The sequence below is a fragment of the Cucurbita pepo genome, chromosome 20 (genome assembly GCF_057944985.1).
Source record: "Cucurbita pepo subsp. pepo isolate OVF chromosome 20, ASM5794498v1, whole genome shotgun sequence".
In the NCBI taxonomy this organism is placed as follows: domain Eukaryota; kingdom Viridiplantae; phylum Streptophyta; class Magnoliopsida; order Cucurbitales; family Cucurbitaceae; genus Cucurbita; species Cucurbita pepo.
The window spans coordinates 10,673,219-10,695,174 of record NC_141817.1 but is presented as its reverse complement, the minus strand read 5'-3'; the positions used below and the strand labels follow the sequence as shown (position 1 = coordinate 10,695,174).

At 36.5% G+C, this 21,956-nt stretch overlaps 4 protein-coding genes across 4 annotated transcripts; 2 read left to right on the top strand and 2 right to left on the bottom strand.

Annotated features, from left to right (window-relative positions):
• Positions 1–2,581: 2,581 nt before the first annotated feature.
• On the top strand, positions 2,582–3,890 carry LOC111782636 (small polypeptide DEVIL 18-like). Its single transcript, XM_023663419.2, has one exon. The coding sequence runs from the start codon at positions 3,588–3,590 to the stop codon at positions 3,888–3,890; it is 303 nt and encodes a 100-aa protein (XP_023519187.1). The 5' UTR covers positions 2,582–3,587.
• A 2,159-nt stretch (positions 3,891–6,049) lies between these two features.
• LOC111785757 (uncharacterized protein C24B11.05-like) lies at positions 6,050–9,135 on the bottom strand. The gene is made up of 8 exons (XM_087120349.1): positions 8,920–9,135; positions 8,764–8,829; positions 7,937–8,034; positions 7,811–7,848; positions 7,641–7,728; positions 6,594–6,869; positions 6,460–6,525; positions 6,050–6,351 (listed from the first exon to the last, which is right to left on the bottom strand). The coding sequence occupies exons 1-8, from the start codon at positions 8,981–8,983 to the stop codon at positions 6,193–6,195; spliced, it is 855 nt and encodes a 284-aa protein (XP_086976475.1). The 5' UTR covers positions 8,984–9,135; the 3' UTR covers positions 6,050–6,192.
• A 4,109-nt stretch (positions 9,136–13,244) lies between these two features.
• LOC111785758 (uncharacterized protein C24B11.05) lies at positions 13,245–16,227 on the top strand. The gene is made up of 9 exons (XM_023666149.2): positions 13,245–13,578; positions 13,817–13,921; positions 14,016–14,081; positions 14,267–14,361; positions 14,447–14,484; positions 14,567–14,654; positions 14,766–15,041; positions 15,814–15,879; positions 15,957–16,227. The coding sequence occupies exons 2-9, from the start codon at positions 13,861–13,863 to the stop codon at positions 16,110–16,112; spliced, it is 846 nt and encodes a 281-aa protein (XP_023521917.2). The 5' UTR covers positions 13,245–13,578; positions 13,817–13,860; the 3' UTR covers positions 16,113–16,227.
• Positions 16,228–16,455: 228 nt separating this feature from the next.
• LOC111782799 (scarecrow-like protein 30) lies at positions 16,456–18,705 on the bottom strand. Its single transcript, XM_087120638.1, has one exon. The coding sequence runs from the start codon at positions 18,585–18,587 to the stop codon at positions 16,575–16,577; it is 2,013 nt and encodes a 670-aa protein (XP_086976764.1). The 5' UTR covers positions 18,588–18,705; the 3' UTR covers positions 16,456–16,574.
• Positions 18,706–21,956: the final 3,251 nt, after the last annotated feature.

Genomic DNA, 21,956 nt, shown 5'->3' with positions numbered 1-21,956 from the left:
GTTCTCAACCCATAACCAATATGAGCTCGAGGTTTCCTTCGTAACTCCCAAAACTTCTTCGTAGTAGCTCCATTTCATGCCTCATTTCATTCTCATTCTCAACTAGTTTTGAGATGAATAACTCGTGTATCTAATATGATATTAGAGCTCATGAAGCCCAAACGTGTATTCCGTGAAAAAAAAAAATATATGTACTCAAGAATGGTAAACCCAAAGAAAACATACTGAGGATTCCACATCGAAAAGATGAAGAAACTATGAGTTATTCCACTCATTGCCAATTCATTTTGAAACGGAATATAGTATTCACCTAATATTAGTTTGTGAGATCACCATTGATTGGAGAGGGGAACGAAACATTCTTTCTAACATTGTAGAAACATCTCCCCTACAAACGTATTTTAAAAACTATGAAGTTGATGATGATACGTAACGGGCCAAAACGGACAATATCTCCTAGTGGTGGGTTTGGGCTGTTACAGATGGAATCAAAGCCAGGCATGAGAAGGTGTGCCAGCAAGGATGTTAGGCCCCATAAGAATGAGGAAACATTTCCCTAACAGACGCGCTTTAAAAACCGTGAAACTGACGACAATATGTAACGAGCCAAAGCAGATAGTATCCACTAATAGTGGGCTTAGGCTGTTACCGTCACAGTTAAAAGATACCTAAAAAATATTCATGATTTAGATATCGTAACATAAATTCTAGAATATCTCTAACATGATTCAGAATCACATTTGCTATCATATTCATAAGCATCTAATTCAACAGCCTATCATATCAATTACAACATTGATATGTCCAAAACATGACCCAAGTTCAACCTTCTGCATTGTCATATATTCTCTCTAAGTAATGAAATATACAGAATTTGATCAAAAGCAAGGCAAAAAATGTGTATGAATCTAAAAGCTTGCATTGAAATCATAATCAAATAGATAAAATATTGATGAAAAATAAGATCCCAGCCCTTCATGTTCTATCCCTTCCTAATATTAACCTCACATGATTGCATGTGGGACACCCAAATACCCACTTTTCAGAGGCTCACATGATAAATAATCTAATAAATTTCAATCAAAATAATAATAATAATCAAACCCAACAGAGAATGAAGAGAATAGAACAGAACAGAGAGATGTGTTTTGAGTTTTAACTGTAAAATCACAACACACCATGTGATCATTGCTTTGACCCATCAACTACTTTTCTTTGACCATTCAATCAAAGTCTAGTTAATGTCTCTCCTAATCCTCATATTCTTCAAACCCACTCAATCCATCGAGATCACGATACGACGGTTTTATAATAATCACTCAACCTATCATTAATGATCACGATACGATGGTTTTATAATAATCACTCAACCTATCATCAATGATCAAAATATGACGGTCTCATAATAATCACTCAAGATCACAATATGATGGCCTCATAATAATCGGTTTGTATTTCATAACGTGAACTATTGATTACAAATTTAACCTATTGAGATCACGATATAATAGCCTCATAATAATCACTCAACCTATCATCAATGATCACGATATGACAGCCTCCTAATAATCACTCAACCTATCGTCAATTATCACGATATGACGGTCTCATAATAATCACTCAACCTATCGTCAATGATCATGATATGACACCCTCATAATAATCGATCTTAATTTTATAACATGAACTATTGATTATAAATTTGAAGTATTTCTAACAGCACTCAACGATAAGACGTTAACAACAACGTGTCCGACTCATCAAATAATTTATCAACCAAAACCCTATCTAACAGCACTCAACAATAAAACGTTAACAACAATGTGTTTGACTCACCAAATAATTTCTCAATCAAAACCCTAAGTGACAGCACTCAATGATAAAATGTCAACAACAATGTGTTTGACTCGCCAAATAATTTCTCAACCAAAACCCTATCTAATAGCACTCAACGATAAAACGTTAACAACCATGTGTCCGACTAACCAAATAGTTTCTCAACCAAAATTCTATCTAACTACACTCAACGATAAAACGCTAACAGCAACGTGTCCGACCCATCAAATAATATCTCAACCAAAACCCTGTTTATCTAAATTTCTTTAAAAATGGAGTTTCTTAAAGAATTCCTTGCCATTTTTGGGATGTTTGGACTTCAAAGTGAAGTTCAAACACAATGAAAGGCACAGCCATTAGAGAAGCTAAAAAGAAAGAACTTTGTTGGATGAATAGGAGGGGAAATGGTGCAAGTAACAAAAGGACAGAGGGAAAGAAAAGGTTGAGTTATAGATCCCTTCTCTTCTAATAAGAACAAAAATGGGCAAATAATTGCATGTTTCCCCCTTCTGAATGAAAAAAGTGGCAAATTAAAGCCCTTATTCTGCAGATACCAACAATTTAAAAGGGGAAAAAGAAAAAGAATTTTGAAACAAAGCATTTGATCTATTTGTAGAATTTGAGGTGGGACTATGAGACACATACCTTCCACGTCATAAACAGCTAGCAAGCTGTCTCCTTTCCATTATTTCCTTCCACTTCCCAGATTGAATGGATGCCTCTGTTTGTCTCTCTCTCTAACACATAGAAAAGAGAAGATCATAGATATATATATATAAAATAGAGCAGCAGCAGCCACAGCAGCAGCATTCAGCACAGTACACAAAGAAGTGAGTCCAATGCAAAGAAAACGATAGATCTTCACAGTGGAAAAGGCTTGAAATCACTAAATTTTCCAGAGAGATGGAAAGAGCATCACTTTTAACACTTGCCCATGTCTGCAATATCAAATATTATCTCCCCTAGATGGGCACAAACTCCGCCACCCATCTTAATTTTTTCAATTAGACCGGCTATTTCATTGTTAACTCAAAGTGTTTAGTTGTAACCGCTCATGCTCACCGTTAGTAAATATTGTCCGCTTTGGTTCGTTACGTATCGCCATCAGCCTCACAGTTTTTAAAACGTGTCTATTAGGGAGAAGTTTCCACATCTTTATAACGAATGGTTTGTTCCTCTCTCCAACCAATGTGGGATCTCACAATCCACTCCATCGGGGGCCAGCGTCCTCGCTGACACACCACCCGATATCTGGCTCTGATACTATTTGTAATAGCTCAAGTCCACTATCAGTAGATACTGTTTGCTTTTGGCTTTCCCTTCCACCCTCAAGGTTTTAAAACGTGTCGGTTAGAGAGAGGTTTCCACACCCTTATAAGGAATGTTTCGGGGATCGTTCTCTACACTATCATTGATTATAATTTTAAGTTACTTTCTGTCTCATATATCAAATATGAAGGGTGAAAACCAATCAGCCACATCATAATGCCTCACTTGATAACTTCTCGCCTACAAAACTGACTAATAAAAAGGCCACAATGTCTTAATTGGGAGTAGAAGATGATCATTGAACAGTCTCTACCACCCACAAGCATCATGAAACCTCAATCATATGTTATTTAATTATACCGTATAATGCCCCGCTAGAATCCCACTCTTCTGCATCTCTTTCTCGCAATTCAACACAACTATCACTCTCACAGGCATTTTCACAAACACCTTACCCGCAGCCCCATCTGACCTCACATTAAATGGACGAGAAATGGAATCCATCAAAGAAGGAAGGTTCAGGAAGTAGTTACCACCATTCTTCATCGTTCATAAGGAGTGGCTCAACCTCCAAATCGCCATTGTTGCGATGTTCTTCACAGAAAAGCTTCCCAGCTTCCAATTCCAAGAGCCCCCACGATCTCCCTCGAAGTTACTCGCAGAAGAACTCTTCTTCCATAGGACGAAAGTACAGCAGCTTAGCCAAGGAACAGAAGGCCCGATTCTACATCATGAGACGCTGCGTTGCAATGCTCGTCTGTTGGCACAAACATGGCGATTCATAAGCAAAACAAAAACCCTCTTCAGAGATTTGATTTCTTCCCCTCCTTCACCCGACTCAGATCTTGAGATCCTTCGAGAAATTGATGTAAATTTTTCCGCAACCCCATCGAGAAGAAGGTATGAACTCTGTTCTCATCGATTAAACTAGATTCAAATTGTAATTACATTAATGAGTTGATGAACTAAATGCAATCCGCTTAGATAACATCAATCGATCCCCTTCTGAATTTCTTACGAGATTTCCTTTTCTTAATCCATAATTACAGTGTTCTAAACCCTTTTTCAATTAGAAGAATTAGATTGATCGGAACTTTCCACTAAGGATTCATACATGTATTTCTTCGAGAGAAAATTTTTAAAATATATTTGGTATTTAAATTCTTTGTTTCAAGAAATAATATTTTAGTTTTCAGTTTTAATAATAATTTAAATTTATTTGTACTATTATTTAACTTAATTAAAAGATTTAAAATTTTTAATTTAATTTGTTATAAACATTTAAAATTTGCAAATATGACAAAATAATTGAAATTGGAATTTTATTTTTCGTTAATTTTCAAAAGTATGAATTATATATCAAATTAAATATATTAATTATAAATCATATGAAGTACATATATTAGATATATCTTAGTATACCAATATTCATATTCAGTATAGCATCGGTATATCAACGCCATAAACAAGTATATCAATGTTATTGATTCCTTCAATAATATAACAAACCAAGTATATTAATTATGAAACCCGAGTAAAAGAGTAGTACATGAATAAACCGAGACCATATCTGAGAGCGATCATGAGTATAGGATGACTAAGAAAGGCTTAAAAAGTAAATGAAAGTTACTATCTATACAAACAAGGTGCACTTCTTTCTCAGTGGCTCAATAATACGTATGTGATGTTCCACATTGGTTCGAGAGGAGAACAAACCACCGTTTACAAGGGTGTGGAAATCTTCCCCTAACAGACGCGTTTTAAAACTTTGAGGGGAAGCCCGAAAGGGAGAGCCCAAAGAGGATAATATTTGCTAGCGGTGGATCTGGGTCGTTACAAATGGTATCAGAGCCAGACACTGGACGATGTGTCAACCTTCTCACTATTTCCTGAATGGGGTAGATACGAGGCGGTGTGCCAGTAAGGACGTTGGGATATGGGGGGTAGCCCAAAGAGGACAATATCTGCTAGCGGTGGATCTGGGTTGTTACAAATGTTATCAGAGCCAGACGCCGGACGATGTGTCAACCTTCTCGCTGTTTCTGAAAGGGGGTAGATACGAGGCGGTGTGCCAGTAAGGACACTGGGATATGGGGGCGGTCCCACATCGATTGTAGGAAGGAAAGATTGGGGGCGGTCCCACATCGATTGGAGGAAGGAAAGAGTGCTAGCGAGGACGCTGGGCCCTGAAGGAGGGTGGATTGTGATGTCCCACATTGGCTCAGGAGGAGAACAAACCACCCTTTATAAGGGTGTGGAAACCTTCCCTTCCCCTAGCAAAAGCATTTTAAAGTCTTGGGGGAAGCCCAAGGAAGGAGGACGGTGGGCCCTAAAGGAGGGTGGATTGTAATATCCCACATTAGCTGAGATATGAGAACAAACCACCCTTTATAAGGGTGTGGACCTTCCCCTAGCAGACTCATTAAAGACACCTTCCCCCAAACCACCCTTTATAAGGGTGTGGACCTTCCCCTAGCAGACTCATTAAAGACACCTTCCCCCAAACCACCCTTTATAAGGGTGTGGACCTTCCCCTAGCAGACTCATTAAAGACACCTTCCCCCAAACCACCCTTTATAAGGGTGTGGACCTTCCCCTAGCAGACTCATTAAAGACACCTTCCCCTAGCAGTTGGGGTAAGCCCAAAGAGGGAGGACGCTGGCCCTGAAGGAAGGTGGATTGGGGGAAGCCCAAAGAGGGAGGACGCTGGCCCTGAAGGAAGGTGGATTGTGATGTCCCACATTAGCTGAGAGGATAACAAACCACCTTCCCCTAGCAGACCCATTTTAAGGTCTTGGGAGAAGCCCAAAGAGAACAATATCTGCTAGCGGTGGATTTGGATCGTCACAAGATACTTCATAACTAAGCGTGTTTTGCTCGGAGCAATTGTATGTCGAGCAGCCTTCTGATAATTTTTCTACGATGCAGAGAATGCAAGAGAATGTTGAAGGCATCAAGTATCGAATATAGATTTCAAATACTTGGTATGGATCATTACATTAATAGTATATCAACTTTATTAGAAATGGATGAATATAAGATCCAAAGTTGATAATTAGGGTAATAAAACACATATTAAGTTAGCAATTAAGCCATTACAATTGATGTCTCCAAAGCAATCTTTCCAGAAAGCCTTCTGTTCTTCATCTTCTCATCCACTTCCCACAGCTCTGGCAATGCTTCTCTTATATTATGAATGCTTTCCAGTGCATAATCCACTCCATTTCCTCTGTTTGATGATCCAACCTGCAAAACCCATTTCTTTGATTCTTAAATTTCTGTTTGGATTCCGAGAAAATTCTCCAATTTTCTCACTTTCCATGATTCTGCTCGAGAAAATGAGTATGAACTCACCAGCACTGTGTGGAGGCCAATGGATTTCCCTGTCTTTATGTTGCGGATGCTATCATCAAAGAAGAGCTGCAAAACCCATCATTTAAATCTCTGGTTTTACATTCAGAAAATGGGGTGAAAGGGAAGTTTCTTACTGTTCTTTTGGGGTCAATGTTGGCTATTTTGAGTGCTGATTCAAATGCATTTGGGGACGGTTTGCAGAGAATCGGTGTGGCGGGGAGAGGCGGAGGAGTGTCGTTGTCGATGTCGTTGTCGATGTCGATGTCCCCGGTCGAGCTTTTTGAATCGGATTCAGAGCCATCATTAGAGGAGTTGAGAGTCTCAAAGCATATGATCCTATCAAAACAACCCTCCAAACCAAGCCTATTTAGAACTTTAGCAACATGAACATCGTCCGCGTTCGAGAAGATCTGTTTCATAGCCAAAACAACTTGTTAGGAATTACAGATCTCCACGATAGTATGATATTGTCCACTTTGAGCTTAAGCTCTTGTGGCTTTGTTTTGGGCTTCTCCATGATTATTCCCTAAATTAGTCAATGTGGGACTCCCTCCCAACAATCCTCTCGAACAAAGTACACCATAGAGCCTCCCCTGAGGTCTATGTAGCCCTTGAATAGCCTCCCCTTAATCGAGGCTCGACTCCTTTCTCTGGAGCCCTCAAACAAAGTACACTACACCCTTTGTTCGATCCATGAGTCACTTTTGACACACTTTTGAGACTCACCTCCCCTGAGGTCTATGTAGCCCTCGAATAGTCTCCCCTTAATCAAGGCTCAACTCCTTGCTCTGGAGGCCTCAAACAAAGTACATCCTTTGTTCGACACAAGAGTCACTTTTGACTACACTTTCGAGACTCACCTCCCCTGAGGTCTTTGTAGCCCTCGAATAACCTCCCCTTAATCGAGACTCGACTCCTTCTCTAGAGTTTCGAACAAAGTACACCCTTTGTTCGATACATGAGTCACTTTTGACTACACCTTCGAGCTTCACAACTTCTTTGTTCGACATTTAAGGATTTTATTGACATGGCTAAATTAAGGGCATACCTCTGATACCATGTTATGAATCACGACCCTCACTTTGAGTTGGGTTTTCCCAAAAAGCCTAATAACATGTTAAACTCGCTCGCTACGTATATATAAATTTGAAATTCGATCGACTCGGAAGGAAAGTTCTTACGACTTTGCGAATCGGCAAACTAAGCAAGAGAGCTCTAAGAACAGGATCGCGCTTGAGGTTATGATATGGTAATCTTCCATGAACAAAGCTGCAAAAGAAGAATCAAAGAATCAATAACAATTTGATCCAAAAGGAGAAGAAAAAGAGAGACAAAAAGAGGATATGAGTACCTGTGATAGTGATCATTGTCAAACTCATAGCCAATAGCCTAAAAAACAACACAAAAAGTTTGAAACTTTGAAACAAATATCAACTGGGTTTGTGTAAATATGCATAAATTCGTTCAAAGATTGCACCTTAAGGCCAGCCATGGATGTCCCATAATTCCTGTACAGAAACTGGTTCATCTCAGCAACTCCATCTTTCTCTATCCCAAGCTGTTGAACCATGTACTCTGTCAAAAACAACGAAGAACGTGAGAAGGTTGAGGATTGTTGGAAGGGAGTCTCACGTTGACTAATTAAGGTGTTGATCATAGGTTTATAAGTAAGGAATACATCTTCATTGGTACGAGCCATTTTGGGGAAACCAAAAGCAAAGCCACGAGAGCTTATGCTCATACTATTGTGGAGAGTCGTGATTCCTAACATGGTATTAGAGTCAATCCTCAAATGTCGAACAAAGAAGTTGTGAGTCTCAAAGGTGTAGTCAAAAAGTGACTCAAGTGTCGAACAAATGATGTACTAGGGCTCTAGAGAAGGAGTTGAGTCTCGATTAAGGGGAGGCTGTTCAAGGGCTCCATAGGTCTCATGGGAGGCTCTATGGTATACTTTGTTCGAACGGAGGACAAGTAAGGAATACATCTCCATTGGTATGACGCCTTTTAGGAAAGCCGAAAGCAAACCCATGAAAGCTTATGCTCAAAGTGAACAATATCATACCATTCTAGAGCCGTGATTTCTAACATGGTATCAGAACCATACCTTTAACTTAGCCATATCAATAGAATCATCAAATGTCAAACAAAAAAGTTATGAGCCTCGAAGGAGTAGTTGAACAAAGGGTGTACTATGTTCGAGGACTCTAGAGAAGGAGTCGAGCCTTGATTAAGGGGAGGCTATTCGAGGGCTCCATAGGTCTCGGGGGAGGCTCGTTCGAGGGGGAAGAGACCGATAATACATACCTTCAATGTTTCTGGTGCATTGTTTTGACAAACCAGAAGTAAGAGGGTAAAGGGTATCATCAACATCTGCCAAATGAGAAGAACATAAACATGTTTAAGCTGAAATCTAAGCTCTTAGTGTCGTAATTATAGGGTTTTTGAAGCTATGGGGCTTACCAAAAAGAAGACACTCATATTTTTGGGGTCGAGATTGATGAGATTGCTGGTTTTTGCATTCCATTTTGAGCCTTAAAAAGGGTTCAAAACCACCGGAGAAAGAGAGCAAGGGACCAAAAATGGGCTTAAAAATGGTTCAAAACCACCAAAAATGGCCTGAAAAAGGGTTGAAAACCACCAAAAATGGGTGCAAAATGGATAGATGAATGAAGGAAGAGAGGAAATGGGTGAGTATAAATAGGGGAATTTGGTAGCAGAAATTGAGAGGAAAAGTCATTGGAAGACAATTCCATTGCTTAGAATGATACAAATTCTAGAAAATGGGGCCCAATTCCCACCCACCCTTTGATTGTATATAGCCTAATAAACATCACCATCTTTCTTTTTGACTCACCAAATCAACATCACCCTTATTCACACCGTCTTTTTCATTTATTCGGTCTCTAAACTTTTAAAATAGTTTTTGAAAAAGCATCGCTACGGGAGATCTCAATGAGGAAGTTGGGTCCTAAAAGGAGTAGATTGTAAGGGTGTGGAAACCTATTACTGGCAGACGCGTTTTAAAAATCTTGAGAGGAAGTCTAAAAATGACAATATATGCTAGCAATGGTTTAGGCTGTTACACGCTCTATACCCATGATTCAAATCGAAATTTAGAGTCTTGATTAAGTACCTGATGGTCCCAATAGTCATTTACATCCCGAGCAACATAGTCATGGATCCTTTTAGCATGTTTTGTCTTCAGTCATATATTTTTTAGAAAAAGTTCATCCAAGTTTGCTTTAAACCAAACACACTTAATTTTGGACCGGAAAACAAGGTACACATTCAATATGCTTAGCTTGAAGCAATTTTACGTTGGTTATCCCTAGAAAGGACAAAATATGCTAAAAGAACTCGTGTTAGTTTGTGGGGATAGTCTTCAATCTTAGAAGCATTTCAAGACAAATAGGTAATTCTCGGGATCTTCAGGTACCGAATTCAGATTCTAACTTCTGGGTATGAAACGTTACATCATATAAGAACGATTTTCGAGTCATACGAGATTAGAGACCGAAACACGAACATTTTAAGGCCTTGGATGCCCTTTCACCATCAATCAATAAATACAAAATATTATATCATAGGAAAGATCATACTATATTATCTTTATCATGAAAGTGAAATATGGGATTTTTTTAATACCCAAAACCTAACTTACAATAGACAAACATCCTTCAAGACAAAAAGATTTGATCCAAGTGTTCAAGTTTAGTGAATATCCTTCTTAAACTTGTCATTATATGGGACTTTTGTTTTTTTCGAAAAATATATAATAAAATTTTTTATTTCTTCTATTTCAACCACTATTTCGAGCCATATTTTGAATGCACGAGATGCTGTAGAAGGAAATGCATCGTGTTGAGACTGAACTTAGGGATGATCAACCTACAGAGTGTAAAAATAACAGATTAAACTGATGCAGTAAGTAAACTTACAATTGGAACGCTTACAGATTGTTTGATACTTGAACAACACGTTCTCTATGACCCTGTTTACATAGAGTTTATCAGACATGTCAGGCATGTAGTGACGTCTCTGCTCATTATTGATAATTTTATATATTTATATAATATTAATGAAATAAAATAATTTTAATTCGGTATGTGAAAAATAATAAATTAATGAGATTTAAAGGAAGGCCTAGTCATATTAATTAAAATAATAGAGGGGCTGGTACAATTATTGAAATTACGTGGCAGAATGTTATTGGATGTTATCTTCCTTAATTTTAACTTTTTCTTTTTATAAATAAACGCGTTTCTCTACTTTGTTATTCTAAATAAATAAAAAAATGTTTTATTTAAATAATTGAGAAAAAAATAGTTTTCTTTTTTTATAAAATTTTATATTTTTACGTTTGAAATTTAATAATTTCTGGCCGGTGTCGTGCTTTGATACCATTTGTAACAGTCTGATATTGTCCATTTTAGTCAGTTACGTATCGTCGTTAGCCTCACAGTTTTAAAACGTGACTATTAGGAAGAGATTTTCACAACCTTATAAGAAATAGTTCGTTCTCTCTCCCATCAATATGGAATCTTACACTTCCAATCGTATAATATGTAAATATGACAAATAGTTTAGCTATCGATTACAAATTTCACATAATAATTTTGATTATAAAATAATACATTTATGTAATATTAATGATATTGTCATACGTATGATTTTCGTTAAATGCACTTTATGAATTATAATGAATTTTATTATAAAGTTGAAAGTCAAAACGAGAGCGCCAAACAAACATAAATAACCATAGTTGTGGTCAAAACAATTCCCTTTTTTTTTCTCTAAACTTTCAAATTATTTATTTTAGTCGTTGAATTTTTAAATTTATTCTAGTTTGATCTCAAAATTTTCAAGTATTTTTAAAATTAACTATATATATATATATATTCGGATTAATTTGATTCAACTCAATCTAATTTTAATTTTAGAGAAATCCATGAACTAACACAATTCATAAAATTTTCGTTCATTTGAACTCAGCTCAAATAAGTTCATAACCCAACGATTGGATTGGGTTGATTTGAGTTTTTCGAATCATCAGGTATTTTGAATTTCCTCATACTAAAATAGACTATTAAAAGTGTTAGATATCACATCGGTTGGAGGGTGGAACGAAACATTTCTAAAAATAGTGTGAAAACCTCTAACCGTGAGGCTGATGACGATACGTCATGGTCAAAGCAAACAATATCTACGAGCAGTGAGCTTGAGTCGTTAAAGTTTAAAAGTACAAGGATCAAAATAGAATGAATTTTGAAAATGGAAGGACCAAAACTAAAATTTAGAAACTCGGAATAGAACCAATTTGAAAGCTTGGGACCCAAATGAAACTTAGACGATGTTCGGGACACATGGCTAGATATCGACATGTCTGTTGTTTTAATAACCTAGAATCATAAGTCACATGTTTTTGTTGGAAACGAATTGGTCTTTTTTTTTTATGGTTTGATGGTCAATTTTTAGTTTGCCCTTTTTCCCTTTTCCATTCCAAAATTTCAAGCTCTCCTTTTTCAACCAAAAGGAGGCTTTTGTCTTTTTGAATTTTCTTAGTAGTTTCTTGTGTTCATACTTCTCGGTTTCTCTCTCCTTTCGGTACTCTTCTGAAGGCTTCAACGCAAGCAACCTCGACCACCAATATATCATTGTCTTCTTTTCAGTAAAGGCGTATGGTTTCCAAGTTTTCGACCTCGGTTTGGCTTAGCTCAGCTGAACCCATTTGATACTCATTTTTGTAACGACTCTAAATTTTAAACTTAACCTAAGGTCGCTAATGTACACATATCATGAACATTTAATGCAGAATTAACTCTATTGATTCTTTATAATAACATCAACGTTTAAACGTGTATGTTTCATTTAAAATATTATCTATTCTTTCACTTAAATGAATTAATTACTTCAATTAATACGGTCGATTAAAAAGTCAAATTTTGATATTAAATCTCGTTAGGATAGATTATTGAATTATCAAAAATTAATGGAACTAAATTTGTGGAGTTCCATCAATTTTAACGTCCATTTTTTAATTTCATCCAATTGAATATTTACTCCAGATAAATGTTGCAATTTTAACCTTCAAATATTAATGTAAATGGACATTGGAGTTAAATTGTTTTTGTTGAAATTATGAATTTAAAAAAATAATAATGGTTAATTTATGAACTATTTTTTTTTATGTGTGAAATTTTTTTATAATTGAAATTAATGAATTTATATAAAAAAAATAATTATAATATTTTTTGTTGAAATATTTGTGGGAAAATTAGCGGAAATTAACTTAAAAGGTAAATTTAATGAAAAATTTATGATTCAGTTAAAAAAATTATTTATATTTTAAAAATATAATGGTTGTTGAGTTAAAAAATTGAGAGACAAATTTTTAGGTTAAATTAATAAAGAAACTCCTAAACTTTCAATAATATATATATAAAAAAAAAAAAAAAAAAAAAATTAAGAGTGGATAATATTTTTTAATTTAAAAAAATATATAATTTTGAGGAAAACTTTATTATTTTGATGTTTTTAAAGTTTAAGGATGTTCTTAACATCTTTTAACGGTATTTTTTACCGTTTAAAAATTTTTTAAAACTTTTTTGAAAAAAAAAATTAAATGTATTATTAAGACAAATAGAAATTAAATTAAATTAAATTAACCCGAAATTAGTGATCGGGAGTGATTTTAGATTTATTGAAAAATAGAAATTAAATTTGAACAGTGACTAAAAATAGATTAAAACAAATAGTATTTAAACCATTTATTCACAAACTCCAAATTTCAAATTTGTTGCCTGTTATAGACGTTGCTGATTCCCGAAGGAAAGCGTCCGCCCGCAGCGGCGCCGACCACCGCACAGCCCTGCATTCATTGCGGCGGAGCGTTGTAATTGTCCTACTGTATTTTAATTAATGTGGCTTTGATTTCACTCACTTCCTCGACGACTGTTCATCAAAAGGCGTGAACAGAATTGAGAACGTGTCTGTACCTTATAAGCCCACGATATCTGATTGCATCGCTCCGGACTTTTTAGTTCCAATAACTTTTGTGCGTTTCAATTGATTTGCCTTATTCAGGCGAATTTCTTCACAGGCGGATCGAGTTTGATTATTGTGAGTATCGGATTCATTGTATTCGTTCATTGTTTGGCTCCATTTCCTGAATACTTTGCTGGCTCTCGGCTGTTTCATTCGTTGTTTCGTTTTACCATTTTTCTTGTTTAATTTCCTATCGGTCTGAGCTTGGTTGGATCTTAATCGCTTGATTGATGAAATGATATTTGTTTGTGATTCTTTTTGAGGATTTTCTTAAGTTTGAGATCTGTTTGATCTGTGATTTTGAGCATTGCAGATTAAGTATTTTGAGATTTGTCGGTTGTTGAAGTGTACCTGGAAATGGAGAATGGTGATCAGTTCACGCAGTTTTCTGATGCTAAATATGAATGTCTTCTCTTTGGTATTACATTTGGGGCTTTTAATGTTTTCCTTTTCAATTTCAAAGTTGAGAGTGAATAGTTTTTGATAGCAAAGAATTATGTGTTTACTTTCAGATCTAGATGACACCCTTTATCCTTTAAATTCTGGTTTGTCAAAGGAAGTCTCCAAGAACATTCAAGGTTAGTTTGAATTTCCTTTCTCCTTTCCCCTAACATTTGGGGCTGATAGAGTTTAGGACAGTGTGGCTCTTCATATTTCTATGATGTTCTTCATTCTGATGTGAATTGACATGGGACAATGGAGTTTAGGTTATTTTTCTTGTTGTTTTATGGAATTGGATGAATTTTGTTACTTTTTCTTGTAGAATTTATGATTGAAAAGTTAGGAATTGAGGAGAACGTGCCTGAATTGTGCATTTCCTTGTACAAGATTTATGGGACAACACTGGCTGGTCTTAGAGTAAGTTAAAACATCACGGCCTTTTGCTTGATCTTTCTTCATAATGATTGGATTCTGTGTCATTGTCGTTTTATCGTGATTGCAGGCTATCGGTTATGACTTCGACTACGATGATTTCCATAGGTATCTACCTTTTGATATTCATTAGTGTTTATGTTTGAGAATTTTGAGTTATATTCATAATGTGTTCTGTTCTGTTCTGCAGTTTTGCTCATGGAAGGTTGCCTTATGATAGGCTCAAGCCTGACCCTGTATTAAGGAACCTTCTTCATAGCTTACCGATTCGAAAGCTTGTAAGTAGCTTTATCGACATTCGTTACATGATTCGATGTCTTCTCGTGTTTCACCAAGTGATTTGATTGTTACGCTTTCTTTTCGGGTTTCTGTCTTACTTGTGAGCTCAGCTATTCACCAATGGTGATATGGCCCATGCAACTAGAGCGCTGCAGAGACTTGGGTTAGAGGACTGCTTTGAAGGGATTTTATGCTTTGAGACTTTGAATCCTAATAAGGAAACAGTTGTTGATGAGGCAGCAGGGTCTGTGGTTTTTGATATAGATCAGTTTATGAGCAGTCAAAACTCTGGTATTGATCTGCCGAAGACACCAATCATCTGCAAACCATTTGAAGAGGCATATAAGCAAGTTTTCGAGATCGCCAATATCAACCCGCAAAAAACTGTAAGTGAAGAACAGATTAGAATTAACTTTAAATGAGCTTTTCCAACACTTTGTGTTACGGCCCAAGCCCAAGCCCACCTAGCAGATAGTCCACTTTTTGTTAACTTTTTTCTTCTCTCAAAGTGTAACGACCTACGGCCATGATTAGAAATTTGGATTCGATATCGGTTGGAGAGGGGAAAAAAGCACCCCTTATAATGTTGAACAAAGGACTCAGGCGTACTTTGTTCGAGGGGAGAGGTGTTGGATGAAAGTCTCACATCGGCTAATTGGCATACTATCTCCGTTGGCATGAGGCCTTTTGGGGCAACCCAAAGCAAAGCCATAAGAGCTTATGTTCAAAGTGGACAATATCTCAAAGCTATGAGAGCATATGTTCAAAGTGGACAATAATACCATTGCTCCATGACCTTTGTATGTTTCATTCTCCTCCCCAGCCGATGTGGGATTGTAACGACCCAAACCCACCGCTAGCCCTTCAAGGTTTTTAAAACGTGTCTAATTAGTTTAGTTCTCCTCCCCAACTGATGTGGGATTGTAACGGCCCAAGCCCACTACTAGCAGATATTGTCTCTTTGGGCTTTTCCTTTCAAGATTTTCTACTAGGTATGCCAAAAATCATTCATTTTAAGAGCCTAATACATGAGCCAAGAATGAACTTTTCAAAGCTTGCTACCTGACCATCAAGAACATTGCTTGATTGTTCAATAGTTGGCCTGATCTGTTATTTTCTTTTCACAATACTACATTCTTCCTACTGTCTTGTCTGCAGTTGTTCTTCGACGATAGCGTTCGTAATCTACAAGCCGGGAAGTCGGTGGGCCTTCATACAGTACTGGTAAGTGCAAATACGCCATTTCTTGCTCTTCAAAGCTTGTTGAACTGTTAAACATTCTGACCTCATCATGATTTCAGATTGGTAGTTCGCAACAAATAAACGGTGTGGATCATGCGTTCGAGAGCATCCATAACATCAGGGAAGGATTGCCCGAGCTTTGGGACACCATGGAGAAGCTCGAAAACGTTTCGTACTCCGAAAAGGTAGCTATTGAGACTTCAGTTAGAGCTTAATTAGTGTTTATGATCTTAAGTTGTACGTACTATGATGATAATACTTGATAGTGCAAAACCGTTGGCAACTGCAATGAATGCTGGTTAATAGAACACATCTTTCCATTTGGATTCCTGTTGATCATACTTCTTTTTGCTTTTATCATAACCTAAACTAGCATAGTTGATGAAAGACGTTGTCCAAACAAGAAGAAAAAAAGGCGTGCGATCGCACTAAGGTCGTCTATATATGCTTGTTCATGTCTTCAATACGAAACCATATTAATCTACGGTAGCTCGGATAATCGTTGGATATACATTCGAACAATCAGCATGCTTCGTAATCGTTGCAGACATGTAGAGGGAGAAAAGGATAGGCAAATTTATATACAAAATTCCAACAATAATCAAGCTACATAATAATACATAACTAGCATACAACTTCAAAAAGGAATGATCCAAAATCTTGCAAAGCTTGGCCTCTTAGGCGACTACCCAACACGATAATGCGTAGATGATCCGACCCTTCCACCCTTGCAACATCCACGACCCGTCCTGATCGATCACAAAGTCTTGGTGGTATTCTGTGTTCACTATCTTCTCCACATTCTTCAGCAGATCCTGGTCTAATGGTACTTGCTTGAACCCGGCCCTCGTGTTCCTTACTTGCCATTGCTTGTATGTCTCTGGCCTTTCAACTCTCTCGAGCCCCTCGCACGCTATCACGTTCACGATGTCTCTTCCTAGGATTTCCTTCTCACATAGATGCCTCTCTGGGATATCTCGAGGCATCGTCGCTTCGTACATGTCGAACAACGACGAGTAATGAAACAATGCCTCCTTAAACCTTGTGTTGAAGAAAGGAGTGTTGAATGAGCCATTCATCACTTCATGAATGAACAGATCTGGGTTGATTTTCCTTATCAACTTCAGAACCCTGTCTCGTGGACTGTTTGCAACCACGGTTTCGTCAGGTACGTTCTTAAGTCGGAACAAACAAGTCACGATAGTCAGTTCATCTCGATTGACATTAAGATCCTCGTATTTAACCGTTTCCCATTTCTGAGCCAAGACCTTGTATTCAAATGGCACATTGAATCTCTTACAGTAATGTGCAAGGCGACGACCAGTCTGCTCAACCCGTTCAGCAGGGCGAAACCCTGGCTGGGGAAGCTCGATCCCGGTGATTCGAACCTTGGGAGGTCCACCAGGTCGACGAGAGAGCCGCTGAATCAAACAAGGCCATTGGAGACCATACAGAATACCAAAATCAATGATATGCAGCGTTGTTTCTTTCTCAGCTAGCTTCATAATCGTTCGATTCGCATAGAAATACGACATACGCCGAAACGGGCACGCCTTAATGAACATCTGAAACGCTTTCAGAATCTCAGCAGCAGAGGTTTCATTACTTGCAAAGGGCATATACAGAGGCGTCCCGGCCGCAAGCCGAGTCTCGAGACCGTTAGCAAAGTAATGAGCTAATCTCTGATTTCCATCCCCAGATGGACTAGAATGCTGCCTGATCTGATTCAACAGCTCATTAGCAGTTCTTTGATCATAATTCGAAATAGCTTGAGCACATTGTGTTAACAATGTCCACAAATCCACAACTCCCACACTATTATCTTGCTTCTTAGATCGAGTTTTCTTCCCTTTCCTTCTCCGCCCTCTCGAGTTCTTCTTATTCACTTCGGTCTCCGACGATTCATCCGAACCGCACGGCGACCGCCGACTCTCGCCCCGACACAACAGAACCTCATCAAACAAATCAGACAGTGAATTATCATCAGCAAAAGTAGCTGACTGCTTACTACTTCTCAGCTCCCCATCACTCTCCTCCTCCCTCTGTCGGTTTTTCTTGTCTCTCAACGACCCACTAATCCTAGAAACATCAACATCCTTAAAAGGAACAGACATACCCAAATCATTATCCAAATCAATTGTCCCAAATGTTCCATTAACAGGAAGAAACTTACTAGCTTCCTCAACTCCTTGCCTAAAATGCCCAATATATTGCATCCCAACAAACGAATCATGACCCACAACACAATTTTCAGACAATCCAAGAACAGAGGAGTTACCTGAGCTGAAATCGTGAGCTGAATCGCCATTTCCTGTCGGAGAAGGAGGATATTTCTGGCCAAGAACATCATAAAAAGACTTCTCAGCAGCTTGAAGAGCCAAGCAATCAAGAAGCATACAGGGCTTTGTTTTAAGATCCTCTCCTTCATCCATCAGCATCTCGGTGATGTATTTCAGCATCGTATTCGAGGTGTCTTGGCTGTCCGGCGAGTCTCCCTCGGAGCTCGACGGCGACATCGACGACGGCGATGATGAATTATTACTGATTTGCTGCTGATTTTGCTGCGGCTTGGCCGGAATCTGGAGGGGATCGACGGTTTCGCGATTGATTTTGAATAACCCATTAGAGAGTTGGGGATTGAAGTGAAAATTGTTGAAGGAATTGGAGAAATCGTCGAGGATATTATCCATAAAATTAAAAGGGTCAGAAGATTAAGATGAGAAATGAAAGACCCAGAAAAAATTAGAAGCAAATCTGAATAGAAATGGGTGAAAATTTGGAAATATGAACACGGATTGGGAGTTTGTAGGGTATTTAAGAGTCAGTGGCCAAGTGTCCAGCCATTTCTGACGGCGACGATGGTTCCAGGAACCCTCAATTCTTTTTTTTTTTTTTTCTAGAACCAAAAGAAAAGAAAATTGAGAATATTATTTATTTTGTTCTTGATCCCCAAGTTATCTTGACCACCTCATAAAGGAAAGAAAATTATATATATGTACGAGGAAAAGTCAATATTTCGAATCTCAAACAACTGTTGTTGCTTTGAGATATTTGATCGCTAGATATGATCGATCTTACCTATGGAGTGATTTGGTTGGTCAAGTTAACTCAATAAAAAAAAGTCAACCACAAACGGAACCAAATTTTCGAGTTTCCAAAAACTTAACCAAATCAAAATTGAAAAACAATTGAGTTGGTCTGGTTGACCCAACAAAAAAAATCAACCCACAATCAAATTAATTTTACCAAATCCAAACTGAAAAACAATCCGGTTGGTCGGGTTGACCCAACAAAAAAGTCAACCCATTAACGAAACAAAATTTTCAATTTTTTAAAAACAAATATTTTTCTTTCTATTTATTACATTTTCATTTATTTCCAAAATATATGTTAAAATTAATATTTTATTGATATTTGTACATAAAAAAATTTAAAAATAAAGATCTCCATGTTCATTTAATTAGGAAATAAATTGTTTTGACAGTTAATTGGAAAGAGAGTATGTGACGTGCAGTTAATTGCACGTCCTCATGTTTTATATATATATATACATTTTTTTTAATTTAATGGTCAAAAAAATAATTTTAAAAAATCACTTACTAAGTCATGGAATAAACATTAAAAAAATAATAAATAATATAATATAATATATCACGTCACATATTGAATACAAATAGTATACATCGCTATACTATTAAAAAAAATTTCCCGATAAAATATAAACTAAATTATTATTATATTCTAAAAAAAACATGAAAATTTTCATGTCAGTCTGTGTGGTCGAAGTTTAGGTGATATGTTATGTCAAAGTTCGAGGGGTAGGATGGTCATATGTGAGGAGGGGATGTTGTCTCTAATTTCCGTCTCGAAAATTTGTTGGTGGGTTTGAAGATTCACTATCGAAAAATTTTCTAGAACCCTAGGTTGAATGACTTTTCTAGTGTCACTCACATTGGTTAGCCACGACCGAGCCGACCTCTCACTTGGTTGGACTGCAACTCATTTGGAGGCTCACAGTCTTTCCTCTTACGAAGCGGTAAATGAATATAGGTCAACTAAACAATATGGCGATGTGCAAGATTTAAATGGATGGAATCAAAATTTTACGAAAGTGAACGTTGTTAATATAGATAGTAACTTTCATTTACTTTAAACATTTTTTAGTCATCCTATCTTCAAAATCGCTCTCATTTGGACGTGGTCTCGGTTCATTCATGTGCCCACTAGCTTCCATCTTGGTTTGTCACCAAACCACATCTTACTGGAAGACGTATCACTGTAGTACTATTTGTAATGCTTCGTGCCCAAGATTCGAATCAGGATTCAGAATTAAGATTCAGCACCTAATGCCCCAATATTCCTGTACGACAGGGTCACATTACTTACTTCTTGCTTCTAAGAGTGAAACGATGTTTTACGTACTCCTTATAAGGAAGGAAGAACGAGGGACGGGAAAGGGTTCTCCATCTATAAGCCATCCCGTGAATATCTCTATTTAACTGAAGTCAAAAAGTCAAAAAGTCAAAAAAAGTCAAAAAATTGACCTTTTGAGAGAAAGTAGATTACTTTTTCTTTGAATTTGGTTTGAAAACGAGTCCATCTCACTGTTGAGGTGAGAATCAGATAAGAATATCCGACACGTCGGTTTAATATTCAAAATTATTTAATTAAAAAATTGGTTTAATAATTCATTTTTATTGCACAGACTTTTTGCCGACATGTAGTGTGTCTCCCAAGAAATCATTGAAATTTACAAGATTAACCTCCGAATTTACATATTTATATATATATATATATATATATTTTTTAAAGTGTCTCATATAAATTTTATATCTAATAAATTTGCATTCGAGAATTTAAAAATTTTAAAAATTTATATACTAAATTTATCGCTCCTTTTCTTTTTTATGAATCCGACAAATTAAAATTCTTTCTTCGCTCGAGTGATTGTTTGAGTTAAGCCTGATTTACTCTAACTTTTAGTCCTTGGATGATCTTTCGAGTCCAAATACAATGAGTTCTATAGGTCTTTCTTGTGTACTTCCTCTGAGCCTCGTATACACAACAATTTTACCCGCTCTTCAGTGTGGAGTCCGTAAACGACTTAGCATGGACACAGGAGAGTTCATGTCTCGATGAAAATTCAGATGGATAGATGTGTCGGATGTCCCGATGAGACGAGCGACACATGATTGCAAGCAAAGAACCTCGACCCCGAATTTGACTAAGAGTTTATTTTTTTTAGATTTAAAAAAAAATTATATTTGGTGTTTTATAATTAAAATAGATAAATAAGTACAAAAATATACATTTTCCACTGTTAACAATATTTTAAAACATTTTTTAATGCATAAAAATAATACTTAGTGTATCAATTAAAGAGTTTAAAATAATATATATATATATATATATTTATTTTATTAATTTAGTTTGTAAATAATATATTATATATTTATGGGGTTGGCTGCTATGAACACTTTGGAATTAATTTGAATAAAATAAAATTTATTTTCATATTCAATTCCTACTCCATTATAGGTCCCAACATACTATAAATTAAATGTCCCAATACAATGAATTCAACCATCATCTTTATCTTTCTTTTTCTTTTTCTTTTTTTAATTTTTAATTTTATAAATAAATAATATTTTATTTTCATGTTGGTCGGGTTAAAATTTTTAACCTGTGAATCAACTCAACGACCCAATTTAAATCCAAAATAAAAAATTTAACTCAACTCGAGTTAGTCGAATTATTGGGTCAAATGAACACCACGTATAATTATATATATATATATAAATAAAGGAAATGATTATAAAATAATGTTTCAACTTTTTGAATCAAATTGAAGGGTGAGGATCGAATGCTCAAAAGTTTAGTATAATTTTTTAAAACTTAAAAATGTGTACGAATTAATTAAAATAAGAGTATATTTAATTAATTAAATAAAAGCTGTGGAACAACGACTTTTCTGACAAATCATTAAACTACACGTGACGATGAGATAAGCAACAACATCACTGCTGGACCTCACCCGCGCTCTCGCTCACGGTGACTTT